An 18,155-nucleotide genomic window follows, 5' to 3' on the forward strand; every position below is an offset into this window, starting at 1 on the left:
TTAAAAATAGAGCACCAGAAGGCCGAGATCTTTAGATTCTCTAAAAAATAAAACACTCGGCCGCTGAAATTCTTAAATTCTTTGGAAAATAAAACATCAGGAAACCCGAGATTCTTTAAAATGTTTTCAATAATAAAACACTAGGGGTCCCTGAGATTCTTTAAATGTTTTTCAAAGATAAAATATTAGGCTCCACCGAGGTTCTTAAATTTTTTTTCAAAAATAAAACACCAGGAGATCCGAGATTCTATAACATGTTTTAGAAAATGAGCACCAGGGTTCCCTGATATTCTTTTTTTTTATATTTTTTTTTACTGAAAGCTCAGAAATAGTAGGGATTTTTTAAATTCTTTGAAAAATAAAATACCAGCCTTCTTCAGATTCTTTAAATCTTTTCAGAAATGAAAGATAGGGGAGGGGCTCTCAAGGTTCTTAAATTATTTAAAAAAAATAAAACTGGAGATTCTATCAAATTCTTTCAAAAAGAAAATAACGAGGGCATTTAAAAATTGTATAAAAATAAAATACGAGGGGCCCTTGAGATTTATTTTTTTTTAAACACAGCAGCAGATGGCCCGAGATCCTTTAAAATTTGTTCAATAATAAAACACTTGGGGCCCTTGAGAATCTTAAATTCTCTTAGAATTCAAGCATTGAAGGTCCCCCGAGATTCTTAAATTCTTTCAAAAATAAAACGTCAGGAAGCCCGAGATTCATTAAAATGTTTTCAATAATAACACACTAGGGGTCCCTGAGATTCTTAAATTCTTTTAAAATTGAAACATCGAATGTCCGTTAAGATTCCTTAAGTTTTATCAAAAATAATACACCGGGGATCCCTGACATTCTTTACAATTTTTTCAATACATAAAAAACCGAGTCCCTGAGATTTTTTAAATGTTTTTCAAAAATAAAATATTACCCCCCCCCAGGTTCTTAAATTCTTTTAAAATTGAAACACCAACCCCCTTCAGATTTATTAAATCTTTTCAGAAATTAAAGATTAGAGGCTTTCAAGATTCTTAAATTATTTCAAAAATAAAGCTCCGGAGATTTTTTCAAATTCTTTCAAAAAGAAAATAACAAGGGCCTTTAAAGTTTTTATAGAAATAAAATACGGGGGGGGGGGGGGGGGGGGCTAGAGATTAATTTTTTTAAAAACATAGCAGCAGGTGGCCCAGGATCCTTTAAAATGTTCAATAATAAAACGCTAGAGGTCTCTGAGATTCTTAAATTCTTTTAAAATTGAAACACCAAAGGTCCCCCGAGATTCTTAAATTCTTTCAAAAATAAAACGTCAGGAAACCCGAGATTCTTTAAAATGTTTTCAATAATAAAACAATAGGGGTACCTGAGTTTCTTAAATTCTTTTAAAATTGAAACATCAAATGTTCATTATGATTCCTTTAGTTTTTTCAAAAATAATACACCGACAATGCCTAACATAATTCTTTGAAAAATAAAACATCAGACCCCTTCAGATTCTTTAAATCTTTTCAGAAATGAAAGATTAGGGGCTCCCAAGATTCTTAAATTATTTCAAAAATAAAACTGCCGAGATTCTTTCAAAAAGAAAATAACAAGGGCTTTCAAATTTTTATAAAAATAAAATGGGGGGGGACTGAGATTTAATTTTTTTTTTTAAACACAACGGCAGGTGGCCCGAGATCCTTTACAATTTGTTCAATAATAAAACACTTGGGGCCCTTGAGATTATTAAATTCTTTTAAAATTGAAACACCAAATGTCTCCCGAGATTCTTAAATTCTTTCAAAATTGAAACACCAAAGGGCCCCCGTGATTCTTAAGTTCTTTCCAAAATAAACGTCAGAAAACCCGAGATTCTTCAAATGTTTTCAGTAATAAAACATTAGGGGTCCCTGAGATTCTTAAGTTCTTTTAAAATTGAAACACTAAATGTAGCCTGAGATTCTTAATTTTTTTTCAAAAATAAAACACCAGGAGACCCGAGATTCTGTAGGATGTTTTCGAAAATGAGCACTAGGGTTCCCTGAGATTCTTATTTTTTTTAAGGACAGTCCAAAGATTGCCGGGATTTTTTAAATTCTTTGAAAAAAAAAGACCAACCCCTTTGAGATTCTTTAAATTTTTTCAGAAAGATTAGGGGCTCTCAAGATTCTTAAATTATTCTTTCAAATTCTTAAAAAAAAAATATCAAGGATCTTTAAAATTTTTATAAAAATAAAATATTAGGGACCCCTGAGATTTTTAAATTTTTTCAAAAACACAACAGCAGGTGGCCCGAGATTCTTTAAAAAAATTTCAGTAATAAAACACTTCGGGCCCTTGAGGTTCTTAAATTCTTTCAGGAATCCCTGAGATTCTTTTAAATATTTTTCAAAAATAAAACACGAAATGTTAGTAAACTGATACCTATTGACTTTTACAATAATAATAATAATCAAAAAGAGAAAGAAGATAGACATTGGAACTATTTTTGATTGTTTAACATAATTTTTAAAAACGAAAATTGCCATAAATGGCATTTAGTTGAGCAAGTTAAATAAAGAAAAATGAGAGTCCGAAATTTCACTTCTTTAAAAACGATAAAATTTTATTTTATTTTAAAAAATGTTTAAAAAAATGCCAAACTCTGGAGGGTCAAAAATCAAGGCGGATAAAGCACAAGTTTAGCTGTATGTTAATTTATAAATTTAAATGACGCTTACTAAAAAAAAAAAATCGAGGAGACCTCATCAAATTGTTAGTAGGGATGACTAGCTAAATTTTGGTTAGCGTTTTCAAATACAGATACAAAATTTAACAACAATCGGTCCAGTAGTTTCGGAGATTGTGTATAATAAAAATCGATACAGACACAGGAAACGGGAGACCTATTTTTTCATACTCTACGGGTGATGAAACATCGATAAAACATGAAGGAAACGATATAATGAAGTTACCGTTTATACATCGCTTACCGTATCTTTTCGCCAATAGAAAAACAACCACTGTTGCAATTTCTCCTTTGCACTCGTTTATTTATTTACTGCAACTTCTATTTTGTATCGTTGTAACGCAATATTTACGTATTTCATAAAAACGATTTATGTTTATCTATACCTGGTATATAATACTTGACCCGTTGTATCTACGTGAATTGCATCGTATTTCGGAAATCGTCAGTATATTTATTATAATACCATACTATACTGTGTTAAATTTTCAAGAACTCGAAGTTATTTTGATTCCGAGTTGCCCTTGAGCAGTGTTGTACATTTGGCAATACTGACTTTAATGGAAGAACATCGTACCTTCTAGCTTATGTGGGTAAAAAAGGTTTATTTAACTTTATTCCCGTTTTTAATTTTTTCCTTATGGTTGGTTTTAAGAATTTTTATTAATCAACAAATTGACATATCAGTCGAAACCTAGATTATATTTTTAATTAAATTTGTGGCTTTCGCAAAAATTGTTCTATTTGTCACTTAATTTTTATCAGAAGCTATCTACCATATAAAACTTTGATCCTTAATAATTGAAAATTTGATCATAAGCGCGGTACGTTTTTCATTGATGATAATGAAACATATGTTTTAGGCAAATAGGAGAAGTTGTTTGATTTTAGCGGAAAATCGAATGGTGCTCTTAATTAAAACTTATGCTGGAGTTTAATTTTTGGCGATAAATTCGAAAAGTTGTTGCGGGATTACAGTGAGAAATGAAATGTAAATGTAAATTTTTAATTTTAATCACTTCAATTTTTTTATCAGTTAAAGATCCAAACGTAAATAAATTGAATAAAATCGATGTAGACCGTACGTCTCGCGTTAACGCTACCATAAAACGTAAACAATGATTTACGTGATTTTTAAGCAACACATATTTGAATCGAAAGTAGTCGCAATTGAATACAGAATTTATCAAATAATAGAACAATGGTTAATTAATAAAATTCAGTGAATGCAATCGACAGTTTGCGAGTTATCGCATATAGCGATCGTTGGATTAGTCAGCCTATCGTAATTAAATTAACAAGAAAATGAAACAATCAAAAGTAAACAGAGATATTGTTTATCGTTTTACTTGAAAAAATACTAGAATTCTGTATCGTTGTCTTCAGCTCGTTTAGTTATTTGCCATTGATGATTTATGACATACTAAAAGCGTAAATTAATGTTTAACATAACAACAAAACATTGATTAATGGGTATATAGTTTAGTAGTAAAGTTTATCGCTTAATTTGTTGGTGGTTTAATAGTCTTAGAGCAGGATTACTATTCATAACTAATGTTTATTTTTAGACCACTTTTTCGTATTTTTAAGTTGAGCAGGTATTTTTCAATGTCACTGCGAAAATTTCTGGCATTTTTTTCTAAATCGGACGTGTTTGTGACGCATTATTGCATTATCGCACGATTTAAATATCCAATGGATGATTTTAATTTCGTTGCAAGAGTTTTTATCGTGACCATTGGTCAACATTCCGTTGATAATTGACTTGTTATCATAAATAACTATAACACTACATTTTTCGTCAACATACATCATCTTCTTCACATCTGGACAATTGTAGCCACCAATAACTCCACTGGGTATTGTAACTCAAAACTCGCCCACCTCTCTCACCGCAACCCAAACCTATACTATATTGTGCGCCTCATACCCGTGTCCAATTAATAATAATTTCTTATTATCGCCAATAATGACTAAGGTAAATTCCGCCAACAAGTCAAACAACGGGTTTCACGTCTGCTGAACATCTCCAGTACAAACAAGCCTCAATTACCGCGACTTATCTAAAAACCCGTATTTCGAGTAAATTTTTTTCCTCGCCTTGACCAAGCCGCCAGCATCTTAAGTCCTAACATACTTACATCTAATCAAAGCTAAGTACTCGTCAAAATAGCACTCGTGCCGCCGCTCGTCCGTCACCACAGCACGCAAATGACCGAAAACGCGCCCGATTCGAACCTCGCGGAATTTTCTTTGGGCCCGAGTCGACGCGCGATGGCCGTTTCCAAAATTCGTGTGTGTCCTCGGACTTTCTCTCCAGGGCTCGGACCGGTGCGTACGCTCACATGTTGCGGTCTTCGGAATCGTAGTAAAACTTCCCGTTGACGCAAATCGGACGATTATTGGCGGACGATCGGCACTTGTTTGTTTGTCGGAGCGGCGACGTTGCGGTTTCGGCGGAGGGCGGAAAGTCGCGCACGGAGTTAACGGTAAACGCGACGGGGACGACGCCGACGACGACTTCCGATCGGTTTTCGCGTAACTGTATCGGGGAAATTTATGGGCGTCTTTGCGTGGAGGTTGTTGAAAATGGGTGGCCTCGACACGGTTAGGAGAAGTGGGTTGAGTTTGGATGTGTGCGATCGGTGCGGTTTTGGCGGCTGCGATTCGCAGAGATGGGGGAAAGCTGGGTTTGGCGGAGGTGTCGGTCGGCACTGGGGCGGGGTAATGCTAATCGAGTTTGATTCAAATTAATAATTAGATTATTATTGGATAAAGAGTTTTAGAAGATCACGTTAAAATCACACACTCAATCTGATCGGTAAACGGAGTAGAGAAGTAAATGTTTACTTCCCTAAAGTACGAAGAAATAAATCTCCCGTTTCCCTCTGTCGTCTGTCTGTCCGTCTGCCGTCTCGATTTTTATTAGACAATCTCCAAAAGTACTGGGCCGATTGTTGTCAAATTTTGTATTTACATTAGGAATATCATGTAGATGGTAAAACGCTAACAAAACTTGTCTAGTTATCTTCACCAATAATGTGATGACGTCACATCAAAATTGTACGTAGTAAATGGGTTTTAAATTGTATAAGACAACATAACAACACTTTCAGATTTTTGGAAAACAATCAAAATTATAAAATAACATTTTGTAATTTAATTTTGAATCTGCAAAACTCAATGCTTTGTGTATGGTAATGTCAATTAAGTGTTTTAAAGAATCGTAATTAATGTCACAATGATATCTAATCAGGTTAAAGTGATTACACATTAAACTAACTGGCGCTTTTAGTAATGCATTGGTTCTGCATTTAGGACAATAATAAATAATATCTAAATAATAAATCATATAAAAGAATAAATCATATAAAAGAATAAATCATATCTAAAATATACAAAATATGATGAGTTAATACGTGTGATTTATCATTCCATTCAGATTTTTTGGATTTGTTTATACAGGGTGACTCAAAAAAATTAATGCAACACCGAATGCTTTGAAATCTTGGATATGTTTTAAAGTTATCATAAGTATGGTAAATTTTTGATCAAAATGTATTTGCTCATCCCGTTCTAAAACATTGATGACGTCACCTCAAAAGGTAAGGACGTACAGTAGTGGAGCAATTTGGTACTTTCATATTTTCTCGATATTTCATAACCCCTAGACAAGGCTGTAGTTAGGGGGAGGCTAGGGGATGCTGAGCCTCCCCCCCCAAATCTTTTTTTTAGGGTGTAAAACCTTTTCGGGGGTCCCAACTCTCTTTTTAAAAATGTAAAACCTTATCGAGAGCGCCAAATGTCTTCTTTTAAGAATGTGGAATCTTCTCGGGAGCCCCAAATGTTTTTTTTTTAAATGTGAAATCTTCTCGTGGATTCCAACTGTCTTTTTTAAAAATGTAAAACGTTGTCGGAGGCGTCAAATGTATTTTTTTAAGAATGTGAAACCTTCTTGAGGGTCCCAATTGGCTTTTTTTAAAAATGTAAAACCTTCTCGGGGGCCCAAATGCATTTTTTTAAGAATGTAAAACCTTCTCGGGGGGCCCAACTGTCTTTTTTAAAAATTTAAAATCTTCTCGGGGCGCCAAATGATTTTTTTTTAATCTGAAACCTTCCTGGGGGGTCCCAATTGTTTTTTTTTATATATAAAACCTTCACGGGGGTCCCAATTATCTTTTTTAAAAATGTAAAACCTTCTCGGGGGCCCCAAATGTCTTTTTTTATGTGAAATCTTCTCGGGGATCCCAACTGTCTTTGTTTTAAATGTAAAACCTCGGGGGCCCCAAATGTATTTTTTTTTTGTATGTTAAACCTTGTGAAGGGTCCCAACTGTCTTTTAAAAAAATGAAAACCTTCTCGCAGGCCTCAAATGTTTTTTTTAATAATGTGAAACCTTCTCGGGGGTCCCAATTATCTTTTTTAAAAATGTAAAACCTTCTCGGGGCGCCAAATGTTTTTTGTTAATCTGAAACCTTCTCGGGAGTCCCAACTGTTTTTTTTTTTTATATGTACAACCTTCTCGGGGGCTCCGAATGTTTTTTTTAAATAATGTGAAACCTTCTCAGGGTCCCAACTTTTTTTTTAATATAAAACTTCGGGACCCCAAATGGTTTTTTTTTAATAATGTCAAACCTTCTCAGGGCTCCCAGTTGTCTTTTTTTACATAAGTGTAAAACCTTCTCAAGGGTCCCAACTGTCTTTTCTGAAAATGTAAAAGCTTCTCAGGGGTTCCAATGCATTTTTTTAAGAATGTGAAACGTTCTCGGGGGTCCCAACTGTCTTTTTTAAAATTGTAAAATCTTCTCGGGGGCGGTAAATATTTTTTTTTAAATCTGAAACCTTCTCGGGGGTTCCAACTGTTTTTTTTTATATGGAAAATCTCGGGCGCCCGAAATGTTTTTTTTTTTTATATTGTGAAACCTTCTCGGGGGTCCCAATTATCTTTTTTAAAAATACAAAACCATCTCGGGGGCTCCAAATGTTTTTTTTTTTTTATGTAAAACCTTCTCAGGGGCGCCAAATGTTTTTTTTTAGAATGTGAAATCTTCTCGAGGGTCCCAATTACCTTTTTTTTTAATGTAAAACCTTCTAGGAGGCCTAAATATTTTTTTTAATAATATGAAACCTTCTCGGGGGTCCTAATTATCTTCTTTAAAAATGTAAAACCTTCTCGGGGCGCCAAATGTTTTTTTTTTAATCTGAAACCTTCTCGGGAGTCCCAACTGTTTTTTTTTTTTATATGTACAACCTTCTCGGGAGCTCCGAATGTTTTTTTTTAAATAATGTGAAACCTTCTCAGGGTCCCAACTTTTTTTTTAATATAAAACTTCGGGACCCCAAATGGTTTTTTTTTAATAATGTCAAACCTTCTCAGGGCTCCCAGTTGTCTTTTTTTACATAAGTGTAAAACCTTCTCAAGGGTCCCAACTGTCTTTTCTGAAAATGTAGAAGCTTCTCAGGGGTTCCAATGCATTTTTTTAAGAATGTGAAACCTTCTCGGGGGTCCCAACTGTCTTTTTTAAAATTGTAAAATCTTCTCGGGGGCGGTAAATATTTTTTTTTAAATCTGAAACCTTCTCGGGGGTTCCAACTGTTTTTTTTTATATGGAAAATCTCGGGCGCCCGAAATGTATTTTTTTTTATATTGTGAAACCTTCTCGGGGGTCCCAATTATCTTTTTTAAAAATACAAAACCATCTCGGGGGCTCCAAATGTTTTTTTTTTTTATGTAAAACCTTCTCAGGGGCGCCAAATGTTTTTTTTTAGAATGTGAAATCTTCTCGAGGGTCCCAATTACCTTTTTTTTTAATGTAAAACCTTCTAGGAGGCCTAAATATTTTTTTTAATAATATGAAACCTTCTCGGGGGTCCTAATTATCTTCTTTAAAAATGTAAAACCTTCTCGGGGCGCCAAATGTTTTTTTTTTAATCTGAAACCTTCTCGGGAGTCCCAACTGTTTTTTTTTTTTATATGTACAACCTTCTCGGGAGCTCCGAATGTTTTTTTTTAAATAATGTGAAACCTTCTCAGGGTCCCAACTTTTTTTTTAATATAAAACTTCGGGACCCCAAATGGTTTTTTTTTAATAATGTCAAACCTTCTCAGGGCTCCCAGTTGTCTTTTTTTACATAAGTGTAAAACCTTCTCAAGGGTCCCAACTGTCTTTTCTGAAAATGTAGAAGCTTCTCAGGGGTTCCAATGCATTTTTTTAAGAATGTGAAACCTTCTCGGGGGTCCCAACTGTCTTTTTTAAAATTGTAAAATCTTCTCGGGGGCGGTAAATATTTTTTTTTAAATCTGAAACCTTCTCGGGGGTTCCAACTGTTTTTTTTTATATGGAAAATCTCGGGCGCCCGAAATGTATTTTTTTTTTATATTGTGAAACCTTCTCGGGGGTCCCAATTATCTTTTTTAAAAATACAAAACCATCTCGGGGGCTCCAAATGTTTTTTTTTTTTATGTAAAACCTTCTCAGGGGCGCCAAATGTTTTTTTTTAGAATGTGAAATCTTCTCGAGGGTCCCAATTACCTTTTTTTTTAATGTAAAACCTTCTAGGAGGCCTAAATATTTTTTTTAATAATATGAAACCTTCTCGGGGGTCCTAATTATCTTCTTTAAAAATGTAAAACCTTCTCGGGGCGCCAAATGTTTTTTTTTTAATCTGAAACCTTCTCGGGAGTCCCAACTGTTTTTTTTTTTTATATGTACAACCTTCTCGGGAGCTCCGAATGTTTTTTTTTAAATAATGTGAAACCTTCTCAGGGTCCCAACTTTTTTTTTAATATAAAACTTCGGGACCCCAAATGGTTTTTTTTTAATAATGTCAAACCTTCTCAGGGCTCCCAGTTGTCTTTTTTTACATAAGTGTAAAACCTTCTCAAGGGTCCCAACTGTCTTTTCTGAAAATGTAGAAGCTTCTCAGGGGTTCCAATGCATTTTTTTAAGAATGTGAAACCTTCTCGGGGGTCCCAACTGTCTTTTTTAAAATTGTAAAATCTTCTCGGGGGCGGTAAATATTTTTTTTTAAATCTGAAACCTTCTCGGGGGTTCCAACTGTTTTTTTTTATATGGAAAATCTCGGGCGCCCGAAATGTATTTTTTTTTTATATTGTGAAACCTTCTCGGGGGTCCCAATTATCTTTTTTAAAAATACAAAACCATCTCGGGGGCTCCAAATGTTTTTTTTTTTTTATGTAAAACCTTCTCAGGGGCGCCAAATGTTTTTTTTTAGAATGTGAAATCTTCTCGAGGGTCCCAATTACCTTTTTTTTTAATGTAAAACCTTCTCGGAGGCCTAAATATTTTTTTTAATAATATGAAACCTTCTCGGGGGTCCTAATTATCTTCTTTAAAAATGTAAAACCTTCTCGGGGCGCCAAATGTTTTTTTTTTAATCTGAAACCTTCTCGGGAGTCCCAACTGTTTTTTTTTTTATATGTACAACCTTCTCGGGGGCTCCGAATGTTTTTTTTTAAATAATGTGAAACCTTCTCAGGGTCCCAACTTTTTTTTTAATATAAAACTTCGGGACCCCAAATGGTTTTTTTTTAATAATGTCAAACCTTCTCAGGGCTCCCAGTTGTCTTTTTTTACATAAGTGTAAAACCTTCTCAAGGGTCCCAACTGTCTTTTCTGAAAATGTAGAAGCTTCTCAGGGGTTCCAATGCATTTTTTTAAGAATGTGAAACCTTCTCGGGGGTCCCAACTGTCTTTTTTAAAATTGTAAAATCTTCTCGGGGGCGGTAAATATTTTTTTTTAAATCTGAAACCTTCTCGGGGGTTCCAACTGTTTTTTTTTATATGGAAAATCTCGGGCGCCCGAAATGTTTTTTTTTTTTATATTGTGAAACCTTCTCGGGGGTCCCAATTATCTTTTTTAAAAATACAAAACCATCTCGGGGGCTCCAAATGTTTTTTTTTTTTTATGTAAAACCTTCTCAGGGGCGCCAAATGTTTTTTTTTAGAATGTGAAATCTTCTCGAGGGTCCCAATTACCTTTTTTTTTAATGTAAAACCTTCTCGGAGGCCTAAATATTTTTTTTAATAATATGAAACCTTCTCGGGGGTCCTAATTATCTTCTTTAAAAATGTAAAACCTTCTCGGGGCGCCAAATGTTTTTTTTTTAATCTGAAACCTTCTCGGGAGTCCCAACTGTTTTTTTTTTTTTTATATGTACAACCTTCTCGGGGGCTCCGAATGTTTTTTTTTAAATAATGTGAAACCTTCTCAGGGTCCCAACTTTTTTTTTAATATAAAACTTCGGGACCCCAAATGGTTTTTTTTTAATAATGTCAAACCTTCTCAGGGCTCCCAGTTGTCTTTTTTTACATAAGTGTAAAACCTTCTCAAGGGTCCCAACTGTCTTTTCTGAAAATGTAGAAGCTTCTCAGGGGTTCCAATGCATTTTTTTAAGAATGTGAAACCTTCTCGGGGGTCCCAACTGTCTTTTTTAAAATTGTAAAATCTTCTCGGGGGCGGTAAATATTTTTTTTTAAATCTGAAACCTTCTCGGGGGCCCCAACTGTTTTTTTTTATATGGAAAATCTCGGGCGCCCGAAATGTTTTTTTTTTTTTTATATTGTGAAACTTTCTCGGGGGTCCCAATTATCTTTTTTAAAAATACAAAACCATCTCGGGGGCTCCAAATGTTTTTTTTTTATGTAAAACCTTCTCAGGGGCGCCAAATGTTTTTTTTTAGAATGTGAAATCTTCTCGAGGGTCCCAATTACCTTTTTTTTTTAATGTAAAACCTTCTCGGAGGCCTAAATATTTTTTTTAATAATATGAAACCTTCTCGGGGGTCCTAAGTATCTTCTTTAAAAATGTAAAACCTTCTCGGGGCGCCAAATGTTTTTTTTTTAATCTGAAACCTTCTCGGGAGTCCCAACTTTTTTTTTTTATATGTACAACCTTCTCGGGGGCTCCGAATGTTTTTTTTTAAATAATGTGAAACCTTCTCAGGGTCCCAACTTTTTTTTTAATATAAAACTTCGGGACCCCAAATGGTTTTTTTTTAATAATGTGAAACCTTCTCAGGGCTCCCAGTTGTCTTTTTTTACATAAGTGTAAAACCTTCTCAAGGGTCCCAACTGTCTTTTCTGAAAATGTAAAACCTTCTCAGGGGTTCCAATGCATTTTCTTAAGAATGTGAAACCTTCTCGGGGGTCCCAACTGTCTTTTTTAAAATTGTAAAATCTTCTCGGGGGCGGTAAATATTTTTTTTAAATCTGAAACCTTCTCGGAGGTCCCAACTGTTTTTTTTTTGATGGAAAATCTCGAGCGCCCGAAATGTTTTTTTTTTTATATTGTGAAACCTTCTCGGGGGTCCCAATTATCTTTTTTAAAAATACAAAACCATCTCGGGGGCTCCAAATGTTTTTTTTTTATCTGAAACCTTCTCGGGGGTCCCAACTGTTTTTTTTATGTAAAACCTTCTCAGGGGCGCCAAATGTTTTTTTTTAGAATGTGAAATCTTCTCGAGGGTCCCAATTACCTTTTTTTTTAATGTAAAACCTTCTAGGAGGCCTAAATATTTTTTTTAATAATATGAAACCTTCTCGGGGGTCCTAAGTATCTTCTTTAAAAATGTAAAACCTTCTCGGGGCGCCAAATGTTTTTTTTTTAATCTGAAACCTTCTCGGGAGTCCCAACTTTTTTTTTTTATATGTACAACCTTCTCGGGGGCTCCGAATGTTTTTTTTTAAATAATGTGAAACCTTCTCAGGGTCCCAACTTTTTTTTTAATATAAAACTTCGGGACCCCAAATGGTTTTTTTTTAATAATGTGAAACCTTCTCAGGGCTCCCAGTTGTCTTTTTTTACATAAGTGTAAAACCTTCTCAAGGGTCCCAACTGTCTTTTCTGAAAATGTAAAACCTTCTCAGGGGTTCCAATGCATTTTCTTAAGAATGTGAAACCTTCTCGGGGGTCCCAACTGTCTTTTTTAAAATTGTAAAATCTTCTCGGGGGCGGTAAATATTTTTTTTAAATCTGAAACCTTCTCGGAGGTCCCAACTGTTTTTTTTTTGATGGAAAATCTCGAGCGCCCGAAATGTTTTTTTTTTTATATTGTGAAACCTTCTCGGGGGTCCCAATTATCTTTTTTAAAAATACAAAACCATCTCGGGGGCTCCAAATGTTTTTTTTTTATCTGAAACCTTCTCGGGGGTCCCAACTGTTTTTTTTATGTAAAACCTTCTCAGGGGCGCCAAATGTTTTTTTTTAGAATGTGAAATCTTCTCGAGGGTCCCAATTACCTTTTTTTTAATGTAAAACCTTCTCGGAGGCCTAAATATTTTTTTTTAATAATATGAAACTTTCTCGGGGGTCCCAATTATCTTCTTTAAAAATGTAAAACCTTCTCGGGGCGCCAAATGTTTTTTTTTTAATCTGAAACCTTCTCGGGAGTCCCAACTGTTTTTTTTTTTTTTATATGTACAACCTTCTCGGGGGCCCCGAATGTTTTTTTTTTAAATAATGTGAAACCTTCTCGGGGGTCACAATTATTGTGTTTTTTAAAAATGTAAAACCTTCTCGGGGGCACCAGTTGAGGTTGTCACGAAAAAGTAAAATTCCTCAAAATCAGATTTCATAATTTTTCAAAGAAGCAGTACTTCGGAAGTACAGTCCAAATAGTGTTCTGTCGAAATAATTTTCGACCAGTTTTTTCTTTTTGACCTGTTTTGATACCAAAAAATTGAAAAGCCAAAGTTGCAGACAAATTATCCACAAATTAGACATTACTAAAGTTCCCAAGAAAGAAAAACAATAGAGATTATTTAACGAAGAGAAAAACAATGCATGAGATAAGAGTCGGAATCAACTTAGATGAGTTTTGTTTTTGTAGCCTTGAAAAAATGAAGAGCACTTTACTAAAATAGCACAGAAAATGAGGTTGCAGCAGATAAGGATTCCGCGTACAGCGTTGAGATGAAATGACGCTGCGATTTACGATTTTTCCATCTTCAAACTAAACGCCTTTTAACTAAGAAAAAAATTGAAGCGAAATTTGATTAACAATCAACGGCGACAAAAGAGCGCTCTAACAAGGTTAATAAATTCTAAAAACTACTTACACTGAATTAGCACACAATATACGGAAAAATTTTAAATGGATTTTTTATAGTGTGTCAATTTACACCAACCACTAAACGAATTAAGTGCAATTTGGCAAAACCGTGAATACATGCATTTTTATTATATGCTATGAATCAAGTAATAACAGTTATGACATTGAAAAGTCTGAATTTTTACTTTTTTTTTTCGTACAATTAGGTAAACACAAATCCCTGTCATTACGGTAGCAATTAACCAGTAATAATAGAAATAAAATAGCAATTGGACTTTTAATTACCAACAAATGTATACCATCACACTTACTATATTACCTTTACAAAATCCAAACAAACAAACTTTCACAGAACGCATACCAAGCTGTAATCACTTCCCAGAACTGTCACACTAATCTCAGCTAAAATTTACCCATTACCTGTTCCAGCTCCTCGACATGCTCAAGTTTTACGCACGATTCGAGATAAGTGACGAAACAGGGGATCCCCTCACCGACCACGACATGACACAATTGCACTATTCAAAAATTACTTCACTCCAGGTAATTCCAACACCACATAACAGTCCTCTTCCTGCTTCATAAAACGGCATTTTTTGCAGAAAGCCGCATTCGCTAAATTCCCAGACTTGCGTAACTTCGCTTTGGCCAACGTCGCCAGCGTTGACACCCGCAAGGCGCTTCTGAAGCACTTCGGGCCGTTAAGGTGAGAACTCGCGCTAGAATTTAAATTTTCGCGGGCGTTCGTGAATTCCACGCATGCGCCTTTGAGCCCCGCCCAATTAAGCGGATTGGTTTTTCAGTCGAGATAAGCTGAGGCTTATCGCTACGTACTTAAAGTTGGTGCCTGCGCCAGAGGAAGAAAAGGAGATTGATTGGTGTAGGCTGGATGAGGAGTTTTTGCGCGAACTTTTGATTTCGAGGCACGAAAAAAGGACTTCGCAGTTGGAGGCTTTGAATGAAATGCCGTTGTATCCTACTGAGGACGTCATCTGGGACGAAAATGTGGTACCAACGGCGTATTTTTCGGGAGAGGGGTGTTTGGCTCTCCCGAAACTTAATTTGCAGTTTCTCACTCTACACGACTACCTTTTGAGAAATTTCAACCTGTTTCGATTAGAGTCGACGTGTAAGTGTGATTGTAGGTGGTTCAGAAAGCGAAAAACGGATCAAAGTTCCAAAAAATGTATTAACCACCCTGTATTATTTACTCATAAGTAAAACTTGAAATACTAGTTTGATTTCGATTTTCGCGTTCTGAACCTGCGGGCCGTCAAACACCACCCTAATTAACCTCTTTCGCTCCAGATGAAATTCGACAAGACATCGAAGACGCCGTCAGCCGCCTATGTCCATGGTACCACCACCACCCCCACTTTTTCCAATCTAACCATATTTTTTCAGGAAAGCCGAAGATGGTACCGTCTATTGGGGCGGCTGGGCGCGCATGGCCCAGCCCATCCTCAGCTTCGCGGTGGTAGAGGTGGCCAAACCCAACATCGGCGAGAAAAGGCCGAGCCGAGTCCGTGCCGACGTCACCGTTAACCTCTCCGTGCGTCCCGAAATCAAATCCGAGTGGGAAAACCTGCGCAAACACGACGTTTGCTTCCTAATCTCGGTCAAGCCTCCGAATCCCATTGGTACCAAGTACGACTATAAACAACCCTTCATACCTCAGGTGGGTCTGCACAGCGTCCGAGGGTGCGAAATCGAGGGGATGCTGGACACTAACGGGCGCGTAATCGAGGACGGTCCTGAGCCCAGACCGGTGCTCCCGGGGGATAAAAGGACGTACAGGGTGTGGCTGGACTGCAACCAATACAGAGACGACATGAATAACACGAATCAAGGGAAGGAGGACGTCTACGAGGAGTTTAATATTTTGATGAGGCGCAAACCCAAAGAGAACAATTTTAAGGCGGTGCTTGAAACGATTAGGGAGTTGATGAATACGGAGTGCGTCGTTCCGGATTGGCTGCACGATATTATTTTGGGGTACGGCGATCCAAGCGCCGCCCATTACTCGAAGATGCCCAACCCATACACGACTATGGACTTTAACGACAGTTTCATAGACATGGATCATCTGCGTTCGTGCTTCCCGGGTTACAAAATAAAAGTCAAAACTGACGACCCCAAGAAGCTGGTGCGACCTTTTAGACTCACTTTCGGGGATTTGGGGACTAATCAAGAAGGGAAAAGTTTGACGGTCGAGCCTTATATTACCCCGAAACGTGGACCTTATCATTTCAACGAACCCAAAAGGTAACTTTTGTTGATTTTGTTGTTCAATATTGATATTTTTTCTCAGGAATACTATCCCGTTTACACCTACACAAATCGAGGCTATCAAATCCGGGATGCAACCGGGTTTGACCCTCGTTGTGGGTCCTCCAGGAACCGGCAAAACGGACGTCGCAGTCCAGATAATCTCCAACATTTATCACAACTTCCCCAATCAGCGGACCTTGATTGTCACCCATTCTAACCAAGCGCTTAACCAGCTCTTCGAGAAGATCGTAGCTCTGGATATAGATGAGCGTCATCTGTTGCGTCTGGGTCACGGCGAAGAGGCTTTAGAAACCGAGAAAGATTTCAGTCGCTACGGTCGCGTCAACTATGTCTTAGCCAAGCGTTTGGACCTCCTCATGGAAGTACAAAAGCTCCAGGAATCGCTGGAGGTGAAAGGAGACGTGGCGTACACTTGCGAGACCGCTGGACATTTCTACTTGTACCAGATCTTGTCCAGATGGGAGAATTACCAAAGCATTGTTAGACCCAAACGTCAGCAGGTGGTAGCCATCGAGAAGGTTAATAGTGACTTTCCGTTCCACAAGTTCTTCGCCGACGCCCAACCTCTCTTCAAAGCAAAGAGCTTCGACGAGGACTTGGAAGTGGCTGAGAGTTGCTTCAGGTACATCGAACACATCTTCAAAGAGTTGGAGGAATTCCGCGCGTTCGAGCTTCTGCGGTCGGGTTTAGACCGTTCGAAGTACCTTTTGGTTAAAGAAGCCAAAATAATCGCGATGACGTGTACCCACGCTGCCCTAAAACGTAAAGAACTAGTGGAGATGGGGTTCAAATACGACAACATTCTAATGGAAGAAGCAGCCCAGATTCTGGAAATAGAGACCTTCATTCCACTTTTGCTCCAGAACCCTCAGGATGGCTATAATCGTTTGAAACGGTGGATTATGATTGGGGATCATCATCAGTTACCTCCGGTGATTAAGAACATGGCGTTCCAGAAGTATTCCAACATGGAGCAGAGCCTTTTCACCCGGTTGGTCCGTCTGGGGGTACCCACAGTGGATTTGGATGGACAAGGTCGAGCCAGACCTAGTATATGTAATTTGTACAAGTGGCGGTACAAAAATCTCGGGAATTTGAACCACGTGGAGAACTGGTCCGAGTATCGAACCGCCAACGCCGGCTTCGGCTACGACTTCCAGTTAGTCGACGTTCAGGATTTCAACGGAGTGGGGGAATCAGAGCCGAGTCCCTACTTTTACCAGAATCTAGCGGAGGCGGAGTATTGCGTCGCCGTTTTCATGTACATGAGACTGATTGGGTACCCCGCCCACAAAATCACTATCTTGACGACGTACAACGGGCAGAAACACCTCATTCGGGACGTTATTAACACCAGGTGTGCCAACAATCCTCTGATCGGGAGACCGCATAAAGTAACCACCGTGGATAAGTATCAAGGGCAACAAAACGACTTTATTTTGTTGTCGTTGGTGAGGACCAAAGCTGTGGGTCACTTGAGGGATGTAAGGCGACTGGTGGTAGCGATGTCCCGTGCCAGACTGGGGTTGTACGTCTTCGCAAGGGTGGCTTTGTTCAAGAACTGCTTCGAATTGACCCCGGCTTTCGATTATTTGACGCAAAGACCGGTTAATTTGAACTTGGTGGTGAATGAAGCGTATCCCGCTACTAGGTACAACAACCAGAAGCCACAGGGTGAAGTACTGGTGGTTCAAGATATGACCCACATGGCCAACTTTGTGTATTCGTTCTACATGGAACGGGTGAAGCAAGTGAAGGATTACTATGAGGTAAGTTTGGGTGGATGGGTGGTATTGGTTTTAATGGTTATGTTTAGCAAGCGCAGAAGTGGACGAAACCGGGCGACTGCGAAGTCAAGGAGCACGAGTATTTCGTGTCGGTGCACCCGGGGGAAGATCGGGATACTGACAGCGAGGACGAAAGGGAAGAGGAAGAAGAAGGGAGACAATTGCCTGTGCCTATTCAAGACGAACCGCTGGAAGCAGAAGACGTTGAAATGGAAAAGGAAGAGAGGGAGGAGGTTAGGGATACGGGGGAAGTCGAGAATGACGAGTAATTTAATAAAGTTTTTTTGTAAATTTAGTGTTTTTT

The 18,155-nt window shown here is 37.4% G+C and overlaps 2 protein-coding genes across 3 annotated transcripts in view; one reads left to right on the forward strand and one right to left on the reverse strand.

Annotated features, from left to right (window-relative positions):
* LOC135126341 (probable G-protein coupled receptor Mth-like 1) overlaps positions 1–5,218 on the reverse strand; it is an 8,322-nt gene extending 3,104 nt beyond the window's left edge. Inside the window, exon 1 of one of the 2 annotated variants that reach the window (XM_064052326.1) lies at positions 4,840–5,218. In XM_064052326.1, coding sequence (XP_063908396.1) covers positions 4,840–4,841 — 2 coding nt within the window. In that variant the 5' untranslated portion in view covers positions 4,842–5,218. Of the gene's footprint in view, positions 1–4,508; positions 4,597–4,839 lie in introns of those variants that run through there. The other variant, XM_064052324.1, reaches the window with a different exon arrangement.
* Positions 1–18,146, forward strand: part of LOC135126337 (RNA helicase aquarius) — a 24,631-nt gene extending 6,485 nt beyond the window's left edge. Inside the window, exons 5-11 of the mRNA XM_064052318.1 lie at positions 14,202–14,315; positions 14,375–14,478; positions 14,576–14,901; positions 15,081–15,129; positions 15,177–16,037; positions 16,084–17,833; positions 17,881–18,146. Of these exons, the coding sequence (XP_063908388.1) occupies positions 14,202–14,315; positions 14,375–14,478; positions 14,576–14,901; positions 15,081–15,129; positions 15,177–16,037; positions 16,084–17,833; positions 17,881–18,120 (3,444 nt within the window). The 3' untranslated portion in view covers positions 18,121–18,146. The remainder of the gene's footprint in view (positions 1–14,201; positions 14,316–14,374; positions 14,479–14,575; positions 14,902–15,080; positions 15,130–15,176; positions 16,038–16,083; positions 17,834–17,880) is intronic.
* The last annotated feature ends 9 nt before the right edge of the window (positions 18,147–18,155 follow it).

The sequence above is a fragment of the Zophobas morio genome, unplaced genomic scaffold (genome assembly GCF_036711695.1).
Source record: "Zophobas morio isolate AGI-343-1 ecotype UQ-CSIRO unplaced genomic scaffold, CSIRO_AGI_Zmor_V1 ptg000010l, whole genome shotgun sequence".
NCBI classification, from domain to species: Eukaryota; Metazoa; Arthropoda; class Insecta; order Coleoptera; family Tenebrionidae; genus Zophobas; species Zophobas morio.